Source organism: Giraffa tippelskirchi, chromosome 10 (genome assembly GCF_054371585.1).
Source record: "Giraffa tippelskirchi isolate mGirTip1 chromosome 10, T2T-mGirTip1v1.2.pri, whole genome shotgun sequence".
NCBI lineage: Eukaryota > Metazoa > Chordata > Mammalia > Artiodactyla > Giraffidae > Giraffa > Giraffa tippelskirchi.
The window spans coordinates 149,566,783-149,593,026 of record NC_137284.1 but is presented as its reverse complement, the minus strand read 5'-3'; the positions used below and the strand labels follow the sequence as shown (position 1 = coordinate 149,593,026).

The window sequence follows — 26,244 nt, the reverse complement described above, 5'->3', positions numbered from 1 at the left end:
AGCTCTGGGATTTTCTCTAGGATCACCTAGGAGAATGATCCTGGGGTATCGATATATGTGGAGCAGCCAGGAAACCAGCCCAGGAGTTCTGACTCCCAGCCCCTGCGCCATGACCCCTAGTTCCTTCCTTTTTCTTTCTTCCCTGTGATCTCTCTTCCACCTCCACATTTCTATGCCTTCCAGGTCCCAGTAGTGGGCAGGCCCTGCCTGGGGCCTCTCCGTGCTCTGCTCCACGGCATCTCAGGAATCCAGGTGATGGGCAGGCCACGCCCCTTATTTTTGCGGCCTCTAAATTCCGCCCCCCCTCCCCAGTCCCAAGCCCTCAGTCTGACCTCAGCCTTACCCTATTTGACCCCCGTCTTCCTATTTCCTCCAGTCAGCCCATGCTCCAGTCGGAGGGAGAAAACTGTACACAGACACAGGACACAACTACCTGAGAGTCTCACAGATAAGGGTCTTGAGCAATGGACCTCGGCCCAGCTAATTCTTGACCTCTCCCCGTCCCATGTCTGTCAGGGTCCACCACCCTCTATGGGCCCTAACTCAGTAAACTCAGACTTCAAGTGTCCTGCCTGAAGTTATTACCGAAGGGGCTCTGAGGCTGGTGGGGAGAAGCCTTTTCTTTGCTCTGCAACACAGTAGCAACCCCCAGGCAGCCTGTCGGGAGTCCCCTGAACTCTGCACAGGAAGGAGTCACAGGTTCTAGAAAGGGGCAAGACGCCCTCCTTACACCCCAGCCCCAAAGGCACAACCCTCCCGCCCTCTTACCTGCGCTAGGACTTCCTCACCTGTCTCAGCGCACTCGGCAGTAAGTAGGTTGGGGCAGGGGGAGGAGGAGGGGGGAAGAGACGGGGCGGAGCCCACTGGTTCCACCCACTTTTGTGCCCAGATCCCTACATTCCTTCGCAGGCTTCCTCCTTCCCTTTCTGCTCAAGGCTGAACCCCTACTCTGCCCCACCTGGAATTTTTCTGGCTCTTGGTTACTTCATCCCCAATCCCCCAACCCCCACAGAGCCCTAGAGAGAGTACTCCCCAACCTCACCCCCAGTGATCTTTGTACTTTGGATCAGAGTTAAATTCATTTTTCCTTCTCCCTTCTTCTCAAGGCGCTTGGTATTCCCAGCAGTTTACTTTATATTTAGGTAATAATGTTTTGTGCCTGGGAGCAAGATGTCAAGCAAGGCCCTGCGGGGCTCCTGGGCACGGAGGTCTTTTTGTCCCCCATTTCTTAGAGTCAAAACTCCAGCCTCCATGACCTTCTCCGAGTTACAAAGGGCAGAACAGTTGCTAATCAAGGAGGGAACAGTCAGGAAACCACCTGAGGCAAGATTAAAGGGACCAGAGAGGCTCAAGGTTAGGAACCCCAACTGCCTAAGACCCTGCATACAACCTCAGCCTTTTGCAGAAGAAAGAAGGAAAGACTGTTATTGCCTAGATCCTTATCACACACCCTTGCCTGACTATATAACCTCGCCCTACTCACCCCGGAGTGGGGCACATTTCTTGAGACCCCCCCTGTTCCTTAGTGGCCAGCCACTCTTTCTTTCTCCTCCATAACTGTCTCCATATTTATGTTTGGCATTGGTGCACAGAGAGCCAAGATTTTGGCAACAAGCAGAGAAGAGACCGTGGTTTATTTAATCTCTGTGTATCACATAGTGCTTTGCACACTGTAGGCACTACTGTTGGTACAGAATGATGTGTCCTGCTTCCCCTACCAAAGTATCATTTCTATAAATTCTTTATTTTCTGAAGATCTGTAAGATGTGTTTGTGTGTATGCTGCTTTGCTCAGTTAACTCTTGTTTGTTTTAAATTTGAATGCTATAAATTTTATTGAGGATGATGAGATAGTACTTTATGTGCTGTGTAAGTGTGTGCATGCTCAGTCGTGTCTGACTCTTTGCGGCCCCATGGACTGTAGCCCCCCAGGTTCCTCTGTCTATGGGGATTCTCCAGGCAAGAATACTGGAGTGGATTGCCACTTCCTTCCCCAGGGGATTTTCCCAACTCAGGGAGCTAACTGGCGTGTCCTTCATTGCAGGCAGATTCTTTACGCTGAGCTGCTGAGGAAGCCCCTACTTTGTTACTAAGTCCAAGCTCACTCTGCTCATTGCACAGCAGACCAATGAATCCGAAAGATGAGATGTTGAGGTAAGGAATACGACTTTATTTGGAGAGCTGGCTTCCCGAGAAAATGGCAGACTACCTTCCTTAAGTTTCAAAGGGCAGTTTCAAACAGTTTCAAATTAGGGGAGTAAAGGAATGTAAAAGGAAGAGCAGTCAAGAAACAATAGTTCCTTGATTAAGCAGAGTCCTGGTTCCTCCTCAAGGGATATAGTAACAATATATCTTTGAGTCTTTTTATCAGAACTAAGGCCCCCACCTAGGTGGAGGATGGTAACTTTAGACAGAGCACAAGTTTGGCCACCTGATGGGAAGAGTCAACTCATTGGAAAAGACCCTGATGCTGGGAAAAATTGAAGGCAGGAGGAAAAGGGGATCACAGAGGATGAGATGGTTGGATGGCATCACCGACTCAATGGACATGAGTTTGAGCAAGCTCCAGGAGTTGGTGATGGACAGGGAAGCCTGGTGTGCTGCAGTCCATGGGGTCACAAAGAGTCCAACACAGCTGAGTGACTGAACAACAACAACAACAACAAAGATTGAAGACAAAAGGTGAAGGGGGCTGAGGAGAATGAGATAGATAGATAAGCATCACTGACTCAGTGGACGTGAATTTAAGGAAACTCGGGGAGAGAGTGCAGAAGACCCTGGCTTGCTGTAGTCTGAGAGGGTAACAGGTAGAAAGGCCAGAGATCCCCAAGCAGCAGGAGGAAATAAACTGCAAGTGGCAGACATTTTTTTCCTTCTCTACACAAAATTAAAAGAGGTTTCTTTTAATTATGTGTTGATGACACCTGCTTCTGCCTTGAGCTAACCAATGCGTTTTTCTTATGGAAATGTTTTTCTTAAGCTATGATAATGAAACTATGTATTTGCTTTGGAAGCTACCTTTCTTCAAAATGGTTCCACCTAAGACTAACTTTCTGCCTAAGGCTTCAACTGTATGTGAACCATGAACTTCCAGATGTTCAAGCTGGATTTAGAAAAGCCAGAGGAACCAGAGATCAAATTGCCAACATCTGTTGGATCATCAAAAAAGCAAGAGAGTACCAGAAAAGCATCAAGTAGTGTAGTGTTAGTCTCTCAGTCGTGTCTAACTCTTTGCGACCCCACGGACTGTAGCCCACTAGGTTCCTCGGTCCATGGAATTTGCTTTATTGACTCTTCCAAAGCCTTTGACTGTAGATCACAACAAACTGTGGAAAATTCTTTAAGAGATGGGAATACCAGACCACTTGACCTGCCTCCTCAGAAATCTGTTTGCAGGTCAAGAAGCAACAGTTAGAACTGGATGTGGAACAACAGACTGGTTCCAAATTAGGAAAGGAGTACGTCAACACTGTATATTGTCACCCTGCTTATTTATGCAGAGTACATCATGAGAAATGCTGGACTGGATGAAGCACAAGCTGGAACCAAGATTGCCAAGAGAAATATCAATAACCTCAGATATGCAGATGACACCACCCTTATGGCAGAAAGCGAAGAAGAGCTAAAGAGCCTCTTGACGAAAGTGAAAGAGGAGAGTAAAAAAGTTGGCTTAAAGCTCAACACTCAGAAAATTAAGATCATGGCATCTGGTCCCATCGCTTCATGGCAAATAGATGGGGAAACAATGGAAACAGTGACAGACTTTATTTTTTTGTGCTCCAAAATCACTGCAGATGGTGACTGCAGCCATGAAATGAAGACACTTGCTCCTTGGAAGTAAAGCTATGAAACCTAGACAGCATATTAAAAAGCAGAGACATTACTTTGGCAACAAAGGTCCATCTAGTCAAAGCTATGGTTTTTTCAGTAATCATGTATGGATGTGAGAGTTGGACTATAAAGAAAGCTGAGCACCAAGGAATTGATGCTTTTGAACTGTGGTGTTGGAGAAGACTCTTCAGAGTCCCTTGGACAGCAAGGAGATCCAACCAGTCCATCCTAAAGGAATCAGTCCTGAGTGTTCTTTGGAAGGACTGATGTTGAAGCTGAAACTCCAATAGTTTGGCCACCTGATGTGAAGAACTGACTCATTTGAAAAGACCCTGATGCTGGGAAAGATTGAGGGCAGGAGGAGAAGGGGATGACAGAGGGTGAGATGGCTGGATGGCATCACCAGCTCGATGGACATGAGTTTGAGTAAGCTTTGGGAGTTCATAATGGACAGGGAGGCCTGGCATGCTGCAGTCTGTGGGGTCGCCAAAAGAACACGACTGAGTGGCTGAACTGAAGACCAACCTTGTTCCCTTTTCTCCAACCTTGGGCTGATAATGGCTCAACAAACCAGTATTTGTGTCAATTGTTTTATGGCCAGGGATGACACACCTTTTGCTATTCTATCTCAAAAATGCATATTGTAGGAGAGAGGCCTGGTGAAACTCCCTCAGCCTTGAGGTGTCTCTCTTATCTGATTAAGAGCTTGCTAACAGACATAAAACACCTCGCTAAAAACTAGCAAGGGGGCATTCTTTCTGCCCCCTTCTGATGTCTATGTTAGAAGTTTTTTCTGTCTCTCTTATACTTTAATAAAATTCTGTTAATTTTATTAACACAGGAGCAAAAAGCTCCTGTGGTCAAGCTTGGTCTCTGACCCCAGATCAAAATCCTCTCCTCCAAAGGTCACAAATCCCCGCGTAGCACACAGCTCGCAGCAGCAACCTTAAAGTCCATGGGGTTGCAAAGAGTCGAACACAACTTAGTGACTGAACAACAAAAACAAAATCAAAAGATTAGACAATTGTAATTGTAGGTTTGCAGAAGAGAAAGAGCTAAAAGATTGGTAAATAGCTCTAGGATTTTTCTAGTGACTCAATGGTAAAGAATCTCCCTACCAATGCAGGAGTCACGGGTTCAATCCCTGAGTAGAGAAGATGTCCTGGAGAAGGAAGTGGCAACCCACTCCAGTATCCTTGCCTGGAAAATCCCGTGGACAGAGGAGCCTGAAACACTACAGTCCATGGGGTCACAAAGAGTCTGAAACATGTACAGTACAGACTTATGTACTGATAAACAACAGCAACAAAATTCCTGGAGCACCGCCCTGTTACCTCACCACCAACCAATTAGAAGAAAGTCACCCACCCTACAACCTTCACCTCTTATTTTGCCTTTAAAAACTCTTTCTCAAAACCATCAAAAGACCATTGGGTGTTTTGACTATGGGCCGCCCACTCTCTTTGCATGGCCCTCATAATAAACCTTTCTCTGTCCCAAATTCCCATGTCACAGTTTGTCTGGCCTCGCTCTGGGTCAGGCAAGCGAACCTGTGTTGGGCAACACTTCCGCTGTGAGTGTCTCAAGGTGAGCAATTAGTTTCAACCATCTCTGAATCTGTGAAACCAACACATTTCCTGACACATGGTGGGTGCTCACCGAGCACAGTTGAATGTTCTTGTTAGAAGGCTACCGATCCAACTGGCCTCGCCACAGACTGGAGATCTGGGATCTATTCTTTTCTGTTTTGGATCTGGTGGTGAGTCTGGGTGAGGCAGGTGCCGGGAGGTGCAGAGTGGCTGGAGGAGTACTTTGCTCGGGAGACAAGGTTGGACTCTGTGCCTTCCGAGTGTTGATAGTGGACCAACCAAAGGAGGAGCAGTCCTGGGGCATGGCTGTGCTACCGTAGCAGAGGATGTGTGGAGTGTGGCGGCGGGAGGCGGGGAGAAAAGGAGGACAAGAATGAGGTTATGGATAAAGAGTGAGTGTGTTTGGGGCTGTGTGTGTGTGTGTGTGTGTAGTGGTGGGGTGTCAATGTCGATTCTCTGTTCCTGGTTGACAGAGAAGAGAGGGAGGTGATCGATGTAACAGGAAGGCTGTGGTAGTCCAAATGAGCTGTCTCTCTAGCAAGTGGGAATATGGGGTGGGAAGAGACCTGCTTGTTATAGTTGGCTCTCTGTATCCTTGGGCTCTGCGTTCACTCAGATCCATCCCAGCTAGCATAGAAAATATTCAGAAAAGAAATGTAGAAGGTTCCAGCAAGCAAAACTTGAATTTGTTGAGTACTGGCAACTATTTATATAGCATTTATTGGGTATTATAAGTAATGTAGAGATGATTTAAAGTATACAGGAGGATTACCAAGTTATATGCACATTACTACATCATTTTATATAAGAGACTTGAGCATCCTCTGACTCAGCGTTTATAGGGTTTCACACCAGTGTGTACTCTATGATATCTAATGAGATGTAAGCTTTCTTTTTTTTTAATCTTTTAAAATTTTTATTTATTTATTACTTTTGGCTGTGCTGGCTCTTCATTGCTGCAGGAGCTTTTCTCTAGTTGTGGCGAGCGGGGGCAACTCTCTAGTTGCAGTTCGTGGGCTTCTCATTACGGTGACTTCTCTTGTTGCAGAGCATGGGCCTAGGGAGCATGAGTTTCAGTATTTGCGGCTCTCGGGCTCTAGGACAAAGGCTCAGTAGTTGTGGCTTGAGGGCTTAGTTGCTCTGTGGCATGTGGGATCCTCCCAGACCAGGGATCAAACCTGTGTCTCCTGCATTAGCAGGCAGATTCTTTACCACTGAATTTCCAGGAAGGCCCTGAGATGCGCTTTGAATGAAGGCTTTTCCACATTCATAGCATTTGGGGGTCCTTAACCAATCCCCTACCAATACTGTTGTTGCTGTTTTTGTTCAGTCAGTAAGTCATGTCTGACTCTTTGCAACCTTATGGACTGCAGCACGCCAGGCCTCCCTGTCCTTCACCATCTCTTGGGATTTGCTGAGAGATGACTCTATTTGGCTTCCACCGATTTTCTTACTATTCAGCTCCTAAGGAGAATGTACAACGGTTGGGATCAGAAGGACTTGGATCCACAGAAAATATGTTAATAGCAGGAAATTGGCCGAGTCATTGGTATGTGTGATAAGTAAGAGGACTGAGTTAAGGACTGAGTTCTGGATTGGAGGGTACAGGAAGGGTTGGCCGGCAGGCAAGAGGGCCAAAGGGTGAAGGCCTGAATGTCTGCAGTGTGAAAGGTCAGGCAGTCCCGGTGAGGTGGGACTTCTGTGGCCCAGGGCTCTTAGTTGCTGGTGGGAACGTATGCTAGCAAGATTTGTTGGTAAGAACTGCATCCGATTCATGGGGCTGGACTGCTGTCCGGCTGTGCCCTACTGTATATTATCTATTCCAATCATTTTACATAGATTTTCTAAAAATTCCATTTGTTAAAAAATATAAAATGTCAGAGAATATTTAAAGACTGAAGAAAAAGTATCCACAATCTAAGTATCCTAATATGGATATTAGGATACTAGGATATTAGTATACTAGGATACTAGGATATATTAGATACTAGGATATTAGTATACTAGGATACTAGGATACTAGGATATTAGGATATCCTAAATTTCTGCACATTTCTACCAATCTGTTCACACACAAACCAGAATATACTCTAGTTGAGATCAGAGTATGTTCACCATTTTGTTATCTTTAAAAAAATATTTTTTTAAATGTTGTAACTGAGAGAGTTTGCCTTTTGATATAGTTTTTATTGTAATGATTTCTAATAGCTATATAATATCTTACTAAATGGATATATCATAATTTAACATACCTTTATATTATTCAATAACATCAAGTATATTTTTTTCAATTTTTCTTTTGGTCATCAAAAATGATGCTTTAAGAGACAAAAAAGGTAGATTAATGGTTGCTAGGGTCTGGAGAGAGGGAGGATTTATTTTGGGGGGTTAATGAAAATGTTTTCAAATTAGGTAGTAGTGATGTTTGTACAACTCTGTGAATATAGCAAGAAAAAAAAAACCCCACTGAATTATACACTTTAAAAAGGTGACTTATACGTCTATAAAGCTGTTTAAAAAAATAATGCTATCTTCTTAGGTATAGTTTTTCCTTCTTTCTGGATTATTTCCTCCAGTTGAATTCTAAGGATCAACATTATTGAGACGAGCCAGGTGAAAGTTTTTATTGCCCTGAACACATGAATCCAAACTCCTTTCCAGAGGTTTTACTTTCCTTTTTTCTTTATCAACTGAGTTTATCACTTAATTCAGTTGTCTTTCCACTTTCTACGTGCCCACTTTCCGCAAACCACCTTGCTGGAGGTTGGAGCACCCCTCCTGGCTGGCCCACTATGCGGCCTCATTTTGGAGGGTGCAGGTGCAGGAACGTGGGCGATCGGGGAAGAGGGAGGAGTGGAGAACATGCACGGACTCCCTGGGAAGGGCCCTGGGTGTCTGCTGCGGTGCGTCTGTGACCCCAGTTTCTGTAGTCTTGTATTTCTGAACCTGGGTCTGCTTTGTGCTTGTGGCCGACCCACGTGGGGTGTTTTGTATCTACTGCTCTCTGTATGTTTGCACAGATGCTCTCTTTTGTACATACAAAGTTAGGTGATTTAAAATATAATGGAATAAGGGGGAGTCACTATCATTATATCATTTTGTAGGTGAGATGGGAGCAAGGTTTGAACTTGCCATCCCAGTCCAGAACCCCTGGCTCTTAACTGCTATGTCATCCTACTCTAAACACTTCTGTGTTTTTTTTTTTTTTTTGGCTGCTTGATAATGATAATTTAACAAAACTCCTATGACTTTCTAAGGTCATTACCCTGGTCCTCCCTGGAGGAGTAGGTAGATGCTGTTTTCCCTGTTGTTTGGCATCTTGGGGAAAGACTAATTTTTCAGATAGTAAAGGCAGCAAAAGAGAATATCAGGAGATAAATAAGGTTATCGAGCTATAAAGCAAGATTGGGAAATTAAGATTGCAGGCACTATCGGGATGCTCATCTTTTATGAGCTAATTAAGCCTGATTATAAAAAGTAAAACTTTAACTGAAGAGCTGTTGGAAGCCCCATGTGCAGGGGACTTCTAACAAGGTGTTGATGGTAGAAACAACAAACATTGTGGAAACAAATCCACATGTCATTTGATCCTTAGTAACAATTGTGGGGTAGATCTGATTATAATTTTCATGTTACAGAGGAGGAAACCAGCTCAGAGAAAGTCTATGCTTTCTTTAGTTAGAAACAAACTCAGAATCTTTTTAAAAAAAATAATCGTATTTATTTATTTATGGCTGAGCTGGGTCTTCATTGCTGTGAGGACTGCTGTAGCTGCGGCGAGCAGGGGCTCGTCTCTCATTGCGGAGCACGGGCTCTAGGGCACACGGGCCTCAGTAGTGGTGGCAGGGGGCTCGGTAGTTTCGGCTCCTGGGCTTTAGGGCACAGGCTCAATAGTTTTGGCACGTGGGCTTAGTTGCTCTGCGGCATGTGGGATCCTCCCAGATCAGGAATCGAACCCACGACTCCTGAGTCTCCTGCATTGGCAGGTGGATTCTTTACTACTGAGCCACCACGGAAGCCCTGGTTAAATGATATAACAGGAAGTAAATCAGAAACGTTGATATTTTGGGGACGGAAATACTTTCAAAGAATCCTCAAACGTTTCAGGATAAATATGACCCTCACCAGCTAATTGTCATGTAGTACAAAGCTCCCTGACAATGAACTGAGCGAGTGGTGGGATTCAGTGCCGTCAGGTTTCAGCACCAAGCCGCAAAAAGCAGTACTGGAATTTGAGAAATTGAGTGTGGCGGTTGCCGAGTGACACAAGAAAGCATTGTGTTGATTACAAATGTCTACAGATAGTAGCAACAGCGTCCCGTGTCATATGTCCCCACACATGAGAAAACAGGGACTGCTGCTGCTGCTGAGTCGCTTCAGTCATGTCCAACTCTTTGCAGTCCTGTGGGCCGTAGCCCGCCAGGCTCCTCTGTCCATGGGGTTCTCCAGGCAAGAATACTGGAGCGAGACACCTTGTAGTTGATCATGTATTTTTTGGAGGTGGCCAAACCAGGTTCCAGATCTCAGCTCTGCCATTTACTGTGTGACCTTGGGTAAGTACTTAACCGTTCAGGACTTCAGTTTCTAATTTGTAAAGGTGAAAATAAGCCCAAGCTTATCACTGCTTTCCCATCCTGCTCTTCCAGCCTAGCTTTGACCCAGGGATCCACCACAGGGCCACCATCCTGTCGCAGGGCCTGGATTTCTTTCACTGTAGAGCATCTGTTTATTGTACATCACCCTCTGCTAATCTCTAAAGTTATCTACCCAGGAAATGTAACACTTAAAAAAATTTTTATTTACTTATTTATTATTTTTGGTTGCACTGGCTCTCTGTTGCTGCTCACGGGCTTTCTCCAGTTGCAGCAAACAAGGGCTCCTCTTTGTTGTAGAATGTGGGCTTCTTACTACAGTGCCTTCTCTTGTTGTAGAGCATAGGCTCTAGGGCACACGGGCTTCAGTAGTTTCAGTTCTCGGGCTCAGCAGTTGCGATTCCCAGGCTCTAGAGCACAGGCTCAGTAGTTGTGGCACATGGGCTTCATTGCTCTGAGGCATGTGGGATCTTCCCAGATCAAGGACTGAACCCATGTCCCCTGCATTGGCAGGTGGATTGTTATCCACTGTGCCTCCAGAGAAGTCCCAATATATCTTATTTTTTTATTCATTTCAAAGTAGGCTGCAGAGTCATCAGCACATTTCCACCTAGGTACTTCAGCATGCGTAAAAGTACCTAGAGTCAAATATTACTTTACAGTTAACCTTTTTTTTTTTAAAGTAAAATTTGCCTGCAATGAATTGCACAGATTTTAAGTGGACCATTTCACAAGTCTGGCTAAAACTTACATTGGTATAACCCACCTCCAATCAAGATGAGAAACGTTATTAACACCCAGAAAGTTCCATCATTCCCCTTCCTGGTCAGCCCTACAAGCAAAAAGATAACTTCACATTATTAGCTCTTGTGTGTGTGTGTGTTAGTCGCTCAGTTGTGTCCAACTCTTTGCGACCCAGTGGACCAAAGCCCACCAGGCTCCTCTGTCCAAGGGATTCTCCAGGCAAGAATACTGGAGTGGGTGCCATTCCCTCCTCCAGGGGAATCTGCCTGACCCAGGTATAGAGCCTGGGTCTCCTGCATTACAGGCAGATTCTTTACCACCTGAGTTACTAGGGAAGTCCCTATTAGTCCTTAGAGAAATGCAAATTAAAATCACAATGACTTACCACTACACACCAATCAGAAAAGGTAAAATAAGAAATTGTAGTAACACCAAATGCTGGTGAGGATGTGGAGAAACTGGACTGCTCATGAATTGCTGGTGTGAAGGTAAAATGGTAAGGCCACTCTGGAAAAATATAGCAGTTTCTTTACAAAACTAAACATTCACTTACCACATCACTCAGCAGTTGTACTCCTGGGCATTTATCCTGGAGAAATGAAAACTTATGTGCACATAAAAACCTGTAGGTACATATTCATAGCAACTTTACTTGTAGTAGCCCCTGTGATATTGTGATTGATAATATATATAGGGCTTCCCAAGTGGCTCAGTGGTAAAGAATTTGCCTACCAGTGCAGGAGACACAGGCAATATGGGTTTGATCCCTGGGTTGTGAAGATTCCCTGGAGGAGGAAATGGCGACCCACTGCATTATTCTTGCCTCGAAAATTCCATGGACAGAGGAGCTTGGCAGGCTACAGTCTGTGGGGTCTCAAAGAGTCAGACAGGACTGAGCACAGTATATATGTGTATGTATATATATATATATATATATATATATTCAGATGACCAAAATATGTTTATCATATATATGTGGCTTTAGTCCATAGTTCCTGGGTCACAGCTTCCAAAAGCCTTGAAACTGCGTAAGCATTGCTAGTGATAAACATGTCTTTTGTGAATGAAGTGACTTTTAGAAGCACCTAAAAGTGAGGGATTTCAACCTCAGGCTCCTCTCTCCTCCCCAGAAATCAGGGGGTAGAACTGAGAATTACAACTCACTGATGACTTGGTTGGTTCTTCTGGCAACCGGACCCCCCACCTTTAGGTGCTTATAAAAGTCACTTCATTCACAAAAAGACACCTTTATCATTCTCAATGCTTAGACAAAGTAATGTCTCTGCTTAGACAGCATATTAAAAAACAAAGATATTACTTTGCTGACAAAAGTCCATATAGTCAAAGCTGTGATTTTTCCAGTATTCATATACAGATGTGAGAGTTGGACCATATAGCAGGCTAAGCATCAAAAAATTGATGCTTTTGAATTGTGGAGGTAGAGAAGACTCTTGAGAGTCCCTTGGACAGCAAGGAGATAAAACCAGTGAATCCTAAAGGAAATCAACCCTGAATATTCATTGGAAGGACTGATGCTGAAGCTAAAGCTCTAATACTTTGGCCACCTGATGAGAAGATCTGACTCATTGGAAAAGACCCTGATGCTGGGAAAGACTGAAGGCGGGAGGAGAAGGGGGTGACAGAGGATGTGATGGTTGGATGGCATCACTGACTCAATGGACATGAGTTTGAGCAATCTCCAGGAGCTGGTGAAGGACTGGAGAATCTGCCTGCAATGCAGGAGACCCCAGTTAGATGCCTGGGTCAGGAAGATCTGCTGGAGAAGGGATAGGCTACCCACTCCAGTATTCTTGGGCTTCCCTTATGGCTCAGCTGGTAAAGAATCTGCCTGCAATGTGGGAGACCTAGGTTTGATCCCTGGGTTGGGAAGATCCCCTGGAGAAGGGAAAGGCTACCCACTCCAGTATTCTGGCCTGGAGAATTCCATGGACTTTATAGTCCATGGGATTGCAAAGAGTCAGACACAACTGAGGGACTTTCACTTCATTCTACATCGGGAAGCTGAGAGGCTTCCACATGCCTCTGGGCTGGTTCCCAAGCTCTGTGAGGACAAAAGCTTGTTCAGGACCTTGTCCTATGTATCTCTTCATCTGGCTTTTGAATCATATCCCTTCATATACTTTTATAATAAATTGACAATCTAGTAAGTAAACAGGCTTTATTGAGTTCTGTGAGCTGTTCTAGCAAATTAATCAAACCCAAAGAGCGGGTCATGGGTTATATAACCAGTCTGTCAGAAGAACCAGTGACAACCTGGACTTGCAGCTAGCATCTGAAGAGGAGGGTGGTCTTACGTATGGAATGTGATGCTATTTCTGGTTAGTGTTAGAACTGAGTTGAATTCTTGGACACCTTGCTGGCATCTGAAAATTGCTGGTTGGTGTAGGAAGCTTACACACACACACACACATTGGAATTTGGTCCAGAAACTGATTTTCAGCCCCAAACTAGAAACAACCAAAATGTCCTTCAGTGGGTTAAACAAACAGGCACATCCATACCAAGGAACACGATGACTTGGCAGTAAAAGGAACAGACTACAAATACATACAACACCCTGTGTGGATCTCAGGGAGTTAGGCTAAATGAAAACAAGCCATTCTGATTCCATTCATACAGCCCTCAAAATAAGAACTATATGAACAGATTAGTGGTTGCCAGGGGTTAGCCAAGTGGGGAGAAAAAGAGAGAGGTGGCTGTAGCTATGAAAAGTGCATTGAGGGGTCCTTAAGTTGGAAGCATTCAGTATCTACATTAGACTGTGGTTGTGGTCACATGCGTCTGCATGCATGCTAAGTCGTTTCAGTCATATCCTACTCTCTGCGACCCCATGGACTGTAACCTGCCAGGCTGCTCTGTCCATAGGATTCTCCAGGCAAGCATACTGGAGAGGGTTGCCATGTCCTTCTCCAGCACATGCGCCTCCAGGTGATAAAATTATATGGAACTAAACACAGACACAGAAATGAGTGCATGCAAAACTGGTGGAATTTGGATGAAGCTGATGGACTGTAACAATGCCAGTTTTCTGGTTGTATTATTGTACCGGATATGCCAGATGTTGCCATTGGGGAAACTGGATGAAGGGTATATGGAATCTCTGTATTATGCCTGACATTTGTGTTAAAAGACATGGGCATTTAAAAAAAACTTTTTATTTTGTATTGGAGTATAACCAATTAACAAACAATATTGTGATAGCATCAGGTGAACAGGAAAGGGACTTGGCCATACATATACATGTATCCATTCTCCCCCAAACGCCTCTCCCAGACATAAGCATTTCTGGAAGCATATACAGAAAAGTGGAAAGTTGGAAAGGGATGACTTCACTTATCACAGTCATAGTTTTCTGGATGTTTTTGTTTTACCACATGCATGCAATACTTTGTTGTTTTAATTACCACTTGTATTTTGGTTTTATAAACAAAGTATCCTTTTTAAGAACTTTACCTAAAAACATTGCATTTTGGAAGCAGAACACTATTTAGTAAACTTGGAATTTGAATTACAACACAAGGAAGTGGTTCAGTATTTAATTCTGAGCACTGACCTAATTGCAAATTTTGTACGTCAATCGTTGATCAGAAGATGAGGAAAGGAAGAAATTAAGTATGAAACTGCTTCAATTAGAAGTGTTCCTTTATTGGAAAAAAAAAATGGGTACATTTGGAGGCTTTTCCTTTCCTCCCTGTGATGGTTATTTCATTTGTTAATTTAACTGTGCTAACAGATCGCCAACTCAGTGGACATGAGTTTGAGGAAACTCTGAGTGACAGTGAAGGGCAGGGAAGCCTGGCGTGCTGTAGTCCACTGGGTGGCAAAGAGTCAGACACGATTTAGCGACTGAACAACAACAGATGCCAGAGAGCTGATAAAACATAATTTCTGGGTGTGCCTGTCAGAGTGTTTACAGAAGAGATTAGCTCGATCAATGCTGGCTCATATGATTATGGGAGCTGAGAAGTCCCATAGTCTGCGATCTGCAAACTGGAGGCCCAGGAAAGGTGGTGGGGTTAGTTCCAGTCTAAGTTCAAAGGCCTGAGAGCCCAAGTTCAATATCCTATTGATCCTGTTTTTATTCTTTGACAACCCTCACTAATACAATCAATTTTTATTCTATTTGCCATAAATTCAGACATTGTAATCTAGATCACATGTGAAAGGATTAGTCTAGAAATTGTCTCATTCCTTCAGAGAAGATGAAATTCTGCTATTGGATTAGAAAAATAAGATTCTAGAGCCTTTGAAGGAGGAGTGGCAGGGCTGCAAAATCTGCCTCTAAAATAAGAGATTATTCTACATTACACTGATATAAGATTGAGGATTAAGTTAAGCAATTGATGCTTCCCAGGTGGTTCAGTGGGAAAGAATCTGCCTGCAATACAGAAGTTACAAGAGATGTGGGTTTGATCCCTGGGTCAGGAAGATCCCCTGGAGGAGGATATGGCAATCCACTCCAGTATTTTTGCCAGAGTAATCAATGGACATAATCCCATGGACAGAGGAGCCTGGTGGGCTACAGTCCATGGGGTCACAGAGTCGGACTCAACTGAGCATTCAGGATTAAGCAACTGATACAAATTTAGAAAACAATGAGAAGGGTACACAATTGTACACAAATGTGACTCTAGAAATTCTTGAAGTTTTTTTTTTTTTTTTTACTGGGATAAACAATCTTTTGAAAAACTATACAAATAAGGGGGCTTCCCTGGTGGTTTCAGTTCAGTTCAATTCAGTCACTCAGTCGTGTCCGACTCTTAGCAACCCCATGGACTGCAGCACGCCAGGCCTCCCTGTCTATCACCAACTCCTGGAGCTTACTCAAACTCATGTCCATTGAGTCAGTGGTGCCATCCAACCATCTCATCCTCTGTTGTCCCCTTCTCCTCTTGCCTTCAATCTTTCCCAGCATCAGGGTCTTTTCAAATGAGTCAGTTCTTTGCATCAGGTGGCCAAAGTATTGGAGTTTCAGCTTCAGCATCAGTCCTTCAATGAACACTCAGGACTGATCTCCTTTAGGATGGACTGGTTGGATCTCCTTGCAGTCCAAGGGACTCTCAAGAGTCTTCTCCAGCACCACAGTTCAAAAGCATCAATTCTTCAGCACTCAGCTTTCTTTATACTCCAACTCTCACATCCATACGTGACAACTGGAAAAATCATAGCCTTGACTAGAAAGACCTTTGTTGGCAAAGTAATGTCTCTGCTTTTTAATATGCTGTCTAGGTTGGCCATAACTTTCCTTCCAAGGAGTAAGTGTCTTTGAATTTCATGGCTGCAGTCAGCATCCCTGGTGGTTTAGTGGTTAGGAATCCACCTGCCAATGCAGGGGACACGAGTTCAGTCCCTGGCTGGGGCAGATGACAAATGCTGTGGAGCAACTAGCCCATGTGCCACAGCTGCTGAATCCCACGCATCTAGAGCCCATGCTCTGCAATAAGAGAAGCCATGGTGATGAGAAGCCTGCACATCCCTACAAAGAGTGGCCCCCTATTGCAGCAACGAAGGCCCAGTTCAGGCAAAAATAAATAAATAAATCTTCCAAAAACATATACAAATAAAATGGAAACATTTTGATATATTTTATTCCAGGTTAATAGTCCAGATTTATTCCAGATTAATGTCCTCTGTAATATATCTTTATGCAAGACATAATTGAGACCATATCATTCTCATTTTTTCCAATCAATATTATATCCTAAGAATTTCCAAAGTTCCTAGAAGTTGCTAAAAATTCTTCACAAATATAATTTTTGATGGATATGAAACATTACATCCTGGATGTACCATAATTTATTCAAAAATCCTCCTGTTGGACATTTATTTGATACAACAAGCAATGGTGAGACAAGCATCTTTATTCACAAAGCTTTGTCTCTACTCACCCTCAACTGTATGAGAATTTCAATATAGTTGAATATATTTAACTTCAGTATATGCCAAGTTCCATTTAAAAAATTTAAAAAAAATTTTTACTCTTTGGCCACGCCATTCGGCATGTTGCATTTTAGTTCCCCAACCAGGGATTGAACCTGCGCCCTGTGCATTGGAAGTGCAGAGTCTTAACCACTGGACTTCCAGGGAAGCCCCTCTATTTTAATTTGCCCTTATGGTTCTCATATTTTTGTTTTGCGTTAGTTGCACATTGTCACAGGTCTCCTTTGGAGAAACCGAGTGCTTATTTGGGGATATACTTGTGACATGACATTACAGGTATGCATGGTCAGGATGAGTTGAAGTCCTGGAGTGCGCTGGAATAATGGAAAAAAGGGGGAGAAGAGGAAGACTGGAAGTGATGGGAGAAAAGAGGGGGACATGGGATAGGAGATGAGAAAGCCAGAAATATGAGATGAGAAAACAGCAAAGAGAAGAGGCATCTAAACCCTGAAAGCCCTCTGAGCCATTGAAGTCACCACTCAGGCATCCAAGTGTGGTTTCAGCATCTGAAGAGAATCTTCTCAAAGAAGTCCAGACCCTATTGAAACACAAGGCATTCTGATGATCACACAGTGGGCACAGAAAGAGCAGGGGCTTTCAGTGAATAACTGGGGGGAGTGAGAAGGCTATAGGTTTGTCGGGGAGGGAACAGGGGTCATAGCGGGCCAGGGAGAGAGGCCTGGCTTTTCCTTGGGATCTGCTTTGTGGGCGAGGGGAAGGAACCCCGAGGGGATGAGCAACTTCTTCAGGCCCTGGCAGCTCTGGCAGTCTCCTGGCATGGCCTCTCCCAGCCCCTGCTGGTCAGAGTAGCTGGACCCCATTTATACATCTGGATGCAAGCTTAGCCATGCTTGGGTTCTCACCAGCCTCCACTTCCCCCGGGCTTCCGGCCCCAGCCCCTGTCTCAGGCACCACGGCCGGTCAGAAGACAGTGCCCAACCGGTTAGTTGCAGAATCCATCTGGCTTAGCTTTCTGTCTTTGACAGACTTAAGAAGCTTCTGTAGAAGAGAAAGAGGGACTATTTCCTGCTCCCTCTACATAAGCTGCCCCGAAGTGGGGCAGAGGGCTGGGGGCACACAAAGAACTGTCCTCAAACACCCAGAGTGGCCAGGATGTGGCTATAGGAACAAGAACACATAAACACCAGGGAGGACACAGACCCGGAAACGTGATGCCTGGTGGCATTAGGTTTATTCTGTGGAAAGCAGAGTTGGAGGTTCTCAGAGGCACTGTGAGACCATCAGCAGACAGTGTATTGTCCTGCCCACCCCCCAGCACAGCCCAGGGCTGGACAAGAACCTCTATCAGATAGGAGCCCAGAGTCCCAGGGCCCCACAGTGGAGGAGGGGTAAGCAGATGGTCTGCTTTTTTATACCAATCATCTTGCTTCCTCTGGGCTTCCTTAAAGTCTGGCATTTACAGCTGGAGGCACAGGGCCCATCCACTTTTCTCCTGGATGGAAAAGATCATGAGTCAGAGGCTGGCCCCACAAGCCCCCAGGGGTTCTCTCCAGGAAGAGCTCCTGGGTGCTGGTTACAGAAGGCTTCCTTCTCTCCTGCAGAAGAAGGTGGCCCCTCCCTACTCCACCTCAAGCACACCTACTTCTGTATGAGGTTTCATTATCGGAAGTGCCTAAACATTTTTTTTTTTTATTCTTGAATCCATCCTTCTGGGCAACTCATATAATGCAGGGGTGGGCTCAAGGGCAGGTCAGTATGAACGTGTAACTTACCCAGCAGGTACGCCAGCAACTCCATCCGGTCAGAGCCAAAGAGCATGTGGGTTTCGTCATCCAGGTGGATCACAGTGATGGGCAGCCCAAAAGCCTGGAGAAGTTACAGGGCAGGAAGGAGGGTGACAGAGCAGGTGGTTACAGGGCTGCGGTTGAAGGCTGCAAGTCAATACTGGTCTGGGGTCATAGACACAAAGCAGCCAGAGGTATTTGATGAGAGGTTCCAGGGTTCTAAGGGGAGATTTCTGTCTCCTCTTTCACTGTCTATCTCTCTCCCTCCTTTCCTTGGGCCCAGGGAAAGGAAGGAAGAGGATGAGAGTGATCTTAGAGATCTAGGAGGACTCACAGTTGGGGAGTAACTTTTTGCACAGGAGCTTGGGGACCCGGTCAAGATTCTCTGTCTCAGCATGGAGGTGGGTACAGAATTGCTCACCCCATATTTGCAGGCTGCCTCAGTGGTCTCCTTGAGCTGGTTCTTCACTTGTGGTGTTGAGACCCTTTCTAGAAGTTCCTGGGCTTGTCCCATGGATATGCCAGCCTTCTCTGCAGCCTGAAGGGATGTGGTAGGGAAAACAAGTGCGTCTGTGTTAGTGTAGTGCAGGTGGGAATCTCAGGAGAAAACTCTGGTCGTTTTATTTTCTGCTACCACATTATCCTGGCAGCACTTTTGCCTACTCACGAGTGGAGGTCTATCTTTGCCAAGAGGGGCTATGTTTTTTGCCTTCAAAATGATGAGATTGGTAGAAAGAACGGGTGGCAAAGCGGCATAATTATAGAAATTTAACGCCAGAGGGCATCTTGAGAGGCCAGCTTCCCAACCACTTCATTAACAGATAAGGAAAGACTTCCCTGGTGGTCCAGTGGTTGAAGACTCTGCACTCCAAATGCAGGGGGCCTGGGTTCAATCTCTGTTCAGGGAACTAGAACTCATATGCTGCAACTAAGAGTTCATGCCCCAACCAGCAACGCTGAAGAAGCTGAAGTTGAACGATTCTATGAAGACCTACAAGACCTTTTAGAACTAACACCCCAAAAAGATGTCCTTTTCATTATAGGGGACTGGAATGTAAAAGTAGGAAGTCAAGAAACACCTGGAGTAACAGGCAAATTTGGCCTTGGAGTACAGAATGAAGCAGGGCAAAGGCTAATAGAGTTCTGCCAAGAGAAGGCACTGGTCATAGCAAACACCCTCTTCCAACAACACAAGAGAAGACTCTATACATGGACATCATCAGATGGTCAACATCGAAATCAGTTGATTATATTCTTTGCAGCCAAAGATGGAGAAGCTCTATACAGTCAGCAAAAACAACACCGGGAGCTGACTGTGGCTCAGATCATGAACTCTTTATTGCTAAATTCAGACTTAAATTGAAGAAAGTGGGGAAAACCACTAGACCATTCAGGTATGACCTAAATCAAATCCCTTATGACTATACAGTGGAAGTGAGAAATAGATTTAAGGGACTAGATCTGATAGACAGAGTGCCTGATGAACTATGGACGGAGGTTTGTGACACTGTACAGGAGACAGGAATCAAGACCATCCCCAAGAAAAAGAAATGCAAAAAAGGAAAATGGTTGTCTGAGGAGGCCTTACAAATAGCTGTGAAAAGAAGAGAAGCGAAAAGCAAAGGAGAAAAGGAAAGATATACTCATTTGAATGCAGAGTTCCAAAGAATAGCAAGGAGAGATAAGAAAGAAAGCTTTCCTCAGCGATCAATGCAAAGAAATAGAGGAAAACAATAGAATGGGAGAGACTAGAGATCTCTTCAAGAAAATTAGAGATACCAAGGGAACATTTCAGGCAAAGATGGGCTCAATAAAGGACAGATATGGTATGTACCTGACAGAAGCAGAAGATATTAAGAGGTGGCAAGAATACACAGAAGAACTGTACAAAAGAGATCTTCATGACCCAGATAATCACGATGGTGTGATCACTCACACTCACCTAGAGCAGGACATCCTGGAATGTGAAGTCAAGTGGGCCTTAGGAAGCATCACTAGGAACAAAGCTAGTGGAGGTGATGGAACTCCAGTTGAGCTATTTCAAATCGTAAGAGATGATGCTGTGAAAGTGCTGCACTCAGTATGTCAGCAAATTTGGAAAACTCAGCAGTGGCCACAGGACTGGAAAAGGTCTGTTTTCATTCCAATACCAAGAAAGGAAATGCCAAAGAATGCTCAAACTACCGCACAATTGCACTCATCTCACACAATAGTAAAGTAATGCTCAAAATTCTCCAAGCCAGGCTTCAGCAATACACGAACCGCGAACTTCCAGATGTTCAAGCTGGTTTTAGAAAAGGCAGAGGAACCAGAGATCAAACTGCCAACATCTGATGGATCATCGAAAAAGCAAGAGAGTTCCAGAAAAACATCTATTTCTGCTTTATTGACTATGCCAAAGCCTTTGACTGTGTGGATCACAATAAACTGTGGAAAATTCTGAAGGAGATGGGAATACCAGACCACCTGACCTGTCTCTTGAGAAACCTGTATGCAGGTCAGGAAGCAACAATTAGAACTGGACATGGAACAACAGACTGGTTCCAAATAGGAAAAGGAGTATGTCAAGGCTGTATATTGTCACCCTGCTTATTTAACTTACATGCAGAGTACATCATGAGAAACTCTGGGCTGGATGAAGCACAAGCTGGAATCAAGATTGCCAGGAGAAATATCAATAACCTGAGATATACAAATGACACCACCCTTATGGCAGAAAGTGAAGAACTAAAGAGCCTCTTGATGAAAGTGAAAGAGGAGAGGGAAAAAGTTGGCTTAAAGCTCAACATTCAGAAAACTAAGATCATGGCATCCCATCCCATCACTTCATGGCAAATAGATAGGGCAACAGTGGAAACAGTGGCAGACTTAATTTTGGGGGGCTCCAAAATCACTGCAGATGGTGATTGCAGACATGAAATTAAAAAATGCTTACTCCTTGGAAGGAAAGTTATGACCAACCTAGACAACATATTAAAAAGCAGAGACATTACTTTGCTAACAAAGGTCCATCTAGTCAAGGCTATGGTTTTTCCAGTAGTCATGTATGGCTATGAGAGTTGGAGTATAAAGAAAGCTGAGTGCCGAAGAATTGATGCTTTTGAACTGTGGTGTTGGAGAAGACTCTTGGGAGTCCCTTGGACTGTAAGGAGATCCAACCAGTCCATCCTAAAGGAGATCAGTCCTGGGTGTTCATTGGAAGGACTGATGCTGAAGCTGAAACTCCAATACTTTGGCCACCTGATGCGAAGAGCTGACTCATTTGAAAAGACCCTGATGCTGGGAAAGATTGAGGGCAGGAGGAAAAGGGGACGACAGAGGATGGTTCGATGGCATCACCGACTGAATGGGCATGGGTTTAGGTAAACTCCAGGATTTGGTGATGGACAGGGAGGCCTGGCGCGGTGCAGTTCATGGGGTTGCAAAAGTTGGACAGGACTGAGCGACTGAACTGAACTGAAGTGTTCATATGCTGCAACTAAGATCTGGTGCAGTCAAATAAATAAATATTTAAAAAGCCAAAACAAAACAGATAAGGAGCCTCCAGTCCAGAAACGGTACATATTTTTGTCAGTGTTGAAGAGCTTGTTAGTAGCAGAGCCAATGCTAGAATCCACGTCCCCTGACATTAAGCTGGGGGCTCGTGCCTTCCTACTTCTCAGCTCTCGAATCCAAGAGCTGGGCTCTGATTCCCATAGAATTTCCTGAGGACTCTGGACAGGGCACATGGCTGCAGCCACCAGTGTCTGGCTTCAAGAGAATGTTAAAGGTTTCACTTTGGGGTTTGTTGGGATCAGTGATTCTCAACCTTGGCTGCACAGATTAGAATATCCTCTGGGAGCTTTTGAAAATCTCAGTTTGGACATCATCCTTGAGAACAAATTACATGGGAATTTCTGGGTGGCGGTGTCCAGGTGTTGCAAGTGATTTTAATACACAGCTGGGGTTGACGGGTATTGCAACCTGACCCCCTTGACCTGGAGTGGAAAATACAAAGTCAGGCATGACTTCTTGTCTTTGACCCGGTTACATCAGAGAAGTGTATTCTGGCCAAGTGGTCAACAACAGGGAACTGGTTAAGTGAACAGAGATATACCCACTGAATGGAATGCGATGTGGAACCTAACAATTATTCTCTCCAGCAGTTTTAAATGACAAGGGAAATGATTATTAAATATTAAGTGAAAAAGCAAGCCAATGCATAGACTTTGCAGTAATAAAAACACAGGAGGATATACTGGGCACGCTTTACACATTTAACGTTTTTTGTGACTTGTCATTTTATATATTACATTTGAATATGCCTCAGCTATCTTTTGTAAACTTAAAGTGAAAGTCACTCAGTCATGTCCGACACTTTGCGACCCCATGGACTATACAGTCCATGGAATTCTCCAGGCCAGAATACTGGAGTGGGTAGCCTTTCCCTTCCCCAGGGGATCTTCCCAACCCAGGAATCAAACCCAGGTCTCCCACATCACAGGCGGATTCTTTACCAGCTGAGCCACAAGGGAAACCCTTGTGACTTAAGGGGAAAAAATGTGGTGTTGAAATTTCTGATTTAATCCTGAAGAAAAACTTTTTTATATCTAAATATGGCTGGCACATATTTTGACATTTGGAGCTATTTCCAGTTTTCTCACTCGGACTTCTGAATACTTCTGGCTTGAGTCAGTTATCTTTGTCTTTTCAAAGCCTGTTTTTTGCCTCTTGGATGTGACAGTGAGGTTTGTGTTGCAGTCTTTAGGGCCAAGACTTGCCAGTACTTCAAGTTTCCCCATCTGCAGGCACCCACATGTACGACCTCTCTCCTACTGACTTCCTTCATCAAATACATATTTCCTTTTTCACCCATGATACATTCTTTTGAGTTTTGTTAGTTCCAACCGTTTAGTAATTTGGCCTCTTAAACATCCTTTCTCCCGCAGTAACTATGACCTCTTCCACTCAATAATAAAACGATGTCCTCTCTGCTCCCAGAGGTCAACTGTCCTCAGATTCCCCATGAGAGGAGTGGGAACACTCACAGCCAGGATGCTCGGGGGCTCCGTGATGTCTTCGTCCTGAAAAGAGGAGGACAGTCAGTACGAGGGTGTGGCACGGTGAGGGGTGAGATGGAGGCCAGTGAACCAGGTCAGTGAACAAGGAGGAAGGCAGGACCTGGACTCTAGGCCTAGGGGAGGGTCACCAAGTCATCCAGGGTCTCCCCGAAAGTGGGTGCCTGGAGCCTAGCCCTCACCCGTGACCAGATGCGCATCCACAGTTCTCTGGACACTTTCTCCAGCATCTCCGGGTGCTCCATCTTCACCGCAGTGAGGAAGCGCATGGCTGTCAAACTTCCTGTGGGGCAGAGGCACTCGGAGGGGGGGCTCCTCTAGCTTGTTTCCCATGAAGACCAGGTTTTTCCTCCTTCTCATCTCCCCCCTCGGAGAAGGAAATGGCAACCCACTCCAGTACTCTTGCCTGGAAAATCCTATGGACAGAGGAGCCTGGTAGGCTGCAGTCCATGGGTTCGCTAAGGGTCGGACACGACTGAGTGACTTCACTTTCACTTTTCCCTTTCATGCATTGGAGAAGGAAATGGCAACCCACTCCAGTGTTCTTGCCTGGAGAATCCCAGGGACGGGGGAGCCTGGTGGGCTGCCGTCTATGGGGTCGCACGGAGTCGGACACGACTGAAGTGACTTAGCAGCATCTCCCCCCAGCCCCCCACCTGCCAGTGCTCCATCTCCCTCAGCCTCCCATTCACGTTTCTGATCACTGATCCATCCTGCTCTCCCTCTGCTTCTGTCCCCACAACCTTCTGCATGATCAGCTCTGATGCTGAGCTTTCCCAAAGCTTCCTGCACTTAACAGAATCACCGGAACCCCTCCTTTCTGGCCCTGCAATCTCCATACCCACTGCTCAAACCTTATGCTCTATCCATATCCCACTCTCTTCACCTTTCTTAAGGATCACCGAGAAGAAATCCTTGGGGAAGTGGATGGGAACCTGGAGATGCTGGCTCAGGAGTCTAACGTCACTTCTCATGTATACCGCTTTGCGGGGAAGCATAGCTGGCGGCTGGTTTCCTGCAAGTAGAAAGTTGGTCTTACTGATGAGAGATCACTTGAGGGTCCCAGGCCGGGGATGCACCTACCTGGGTTTCAGGCAGTGGGCATATTACTAGCTGCTGCCGCCAATAAGGAAACCCAGTGTAGGGGCCGCTCCCCTGGACGTTTGAAATTAAGTCTTCCCTCAAATCCCCGCCAAAAGCTCCACTGCCTTTGTACCGCTGTCTCTCATGATCCCTGCAATTAACGTCGGCTGCAGCTTCAGGCTGACGTTCCAGATGTTCTTATATCGGCACAGGACCTGCAGGGAGTGGCGGAGGAGAGTGAAGACCGCCGAGGGAGAGAAGGGTGTTTCATGGTACTATAGGCGCGGGGAAAGGGTTAGAAAGATACCCTAAATTTGGTTTGAAAGGGCAAAACTCTCTCAATTCCTAGTTATCGATTCCAGGATCTCTGCTCCTGCGGACAGTTTTTATCTGTTCTGCACCCCACCCCCCAAAACTGACATCGGAGGGCTTATATTCTGGATTCTTTGGAGTTGCTCATCTTCCAAGCCAGTGTGGGAAACCCCGGCCTTAAGACACAAGGGTTCGACCTGGAGCCAGCGATCATGTCCCGTTTATCAACAAAGTGACCTTCAGTCCTGGCTCTCTAACCTGCTTGCCCTAAACCGCGTAGGGGACTGCCAGGAAACGAGACCGGGGTCCCCGCGCTCTTTGCTGGCCCCTCCCTCTGCCTCCGTCTCCCAAAGACCCGGGCGAAGCTGCTCCCCCGGCGTCACCTCGAAGGCCAGCCAGGAGTAGGGGGACAGGACATCGTAGAACAGCTCGAGCGTTCGCGGCACGGGCCCCATGCTGCAGATGCGCGATCGCGAAGCGGACTCGGCCCCCGGAAGCCCGCGGCGCAAGCGTCCTTCCTGCAGAGCGCGGCGGCCCCGCCCCCGCCCCGCCCGGGCCACGCCTCCTCCCGGGGAAACCCGCCCCCGGAACAGAGTCCAGTGGGCGGTTGGTGTGTGCGGGGGTTCCCCGAGGGCACGTGCGGGGGGCGAGAATGAGGGGGTCCCCTGGGGAGCTCGTAGGTGTGCTCACCCGCTCTGCTCGGGGGCGGGGCGCGTCCCTAGCCTGCCCTGGGGAGGAGTGTGGGGCAAAGGGGCGAGGTTTGAGATGCTCGCCTCTCACTTAGCTGTGCACCTCTGGCAAGCCTGTTGACCTCTCTGAGCTGTTGAAGGCTTGTTACTGACCGGAGTTTTTGGCCTCATTCGAACTTCTACGTGAGCGTGCTCGGTCGTGACCGATTCTTTGTGACCCTATGGACTGTAGCCAACCAGGCTTCTCTGTCCGTGTGATTTCCCAGGAAAGAACACTGGGGGTGGGTTGCCATTTCCTACTCCAGGGGATCTTCCCTGCCCAGGGATGGAGCCGCCTCTTTGGTCTCCTGCAGTGGCAGGTGGGTTCTTGACCACTGATGCTTCTTAGGCAATAGAAATGGATCAGAGGCCTGATAAAAAATTCAGGAAAGGTGTTATTGGGTCTCCTGCTGGCGGGGTGGGGGGAGGGGGTGTTCCAGAACAAACCATAGGTTCCCTTGCTCACTCCCCAAGTGTGCCCCCTCCTCTCCCAGCACCAAGCTTGCTCCTAATATGGGGTGAAGTAGGGATGTATCCAGGGATCAAGGCGGAGGAGTAGCTTAGGTGGTTTGTCCGCCCTTTAGGTGGTGGTGTGTGCAGGGG

General features: G+C 45.9%; 2 protein-coding genes across 21 annotated transcripts in view; one reads left to right on the top strand and one right to left on the bottom strand.

Moving 5' to 3' along the window:
- Positions 1–26,244, top strand: part of LOC145523707 (uncharacterized) — a 67,633-nt gene that overhangs the window by 3,796 nt on the left and 37,593 nt on the right. For 10 of the 17 annotated variants that reach the window (XR_014066857.1, XM_081534456.1, XM_081534461.1 and 7 more), the window contains one exon: positions 2,044–2,153. The gene's annotated coding sequence lies outside the window, so the exon portion shown is untranslated. Of the gene's footprint in view, positions 1–2,043; positions 2,154–25,555; positions 25,962–26,244 lie in introns of those variants that run through there. The other 7 variants (XM_081534459.1, XR_014066859.1, XR_014066854.1 and 4 more) reach the window with 7 other exon arrangements.
- On the bottom strand, positions 16,361–25,405 carry GSTK1 (glutathione S-transferase kappa 1). 4 transcript variants are annotated; one of them, XM_081534447.1, is made up of 9 exons: positions 25,297–25,405; positions 24,735–24,816; positions 24,405–24,533; positions 23,701–23,801; positions 23,489–23,524; positions 18,883–18,999; positions 18,450–18,543; positions 18,093–18,169; positions 16,361–17,254 (listed from the first exon to the last, which is right to left on the bottom strand). In XM_081534447.1, the coding sequence occupies exons 1-8, from the start codon at positions 25,366–25,368 to the stop codon at positions 18,120–18,122; spliced, it is 681 nt and encodes a 226-aa protein (XP_081390573.1). In that variant the 5' UTR covers positions 25,369–25,405; the 3' UTR covers positions 16,361–17,254; positions 18,093–18,119. The 4 variants fall into 4 exon arrangements, with proteins under 4 accessions (XP_081390573.1, XP_081390572.1, XP_081390575.1 ...); XM_081534446.1 differs by lacking the exon at positions 16,361–17,254 and having other exon boundaries at positions 17,890–18,169; XM_081534449.1 differs by lacking the exons at positions 16,361–17,254; positions 23,489–23,524 and having other exon boundaries at positions 17,890–18,169.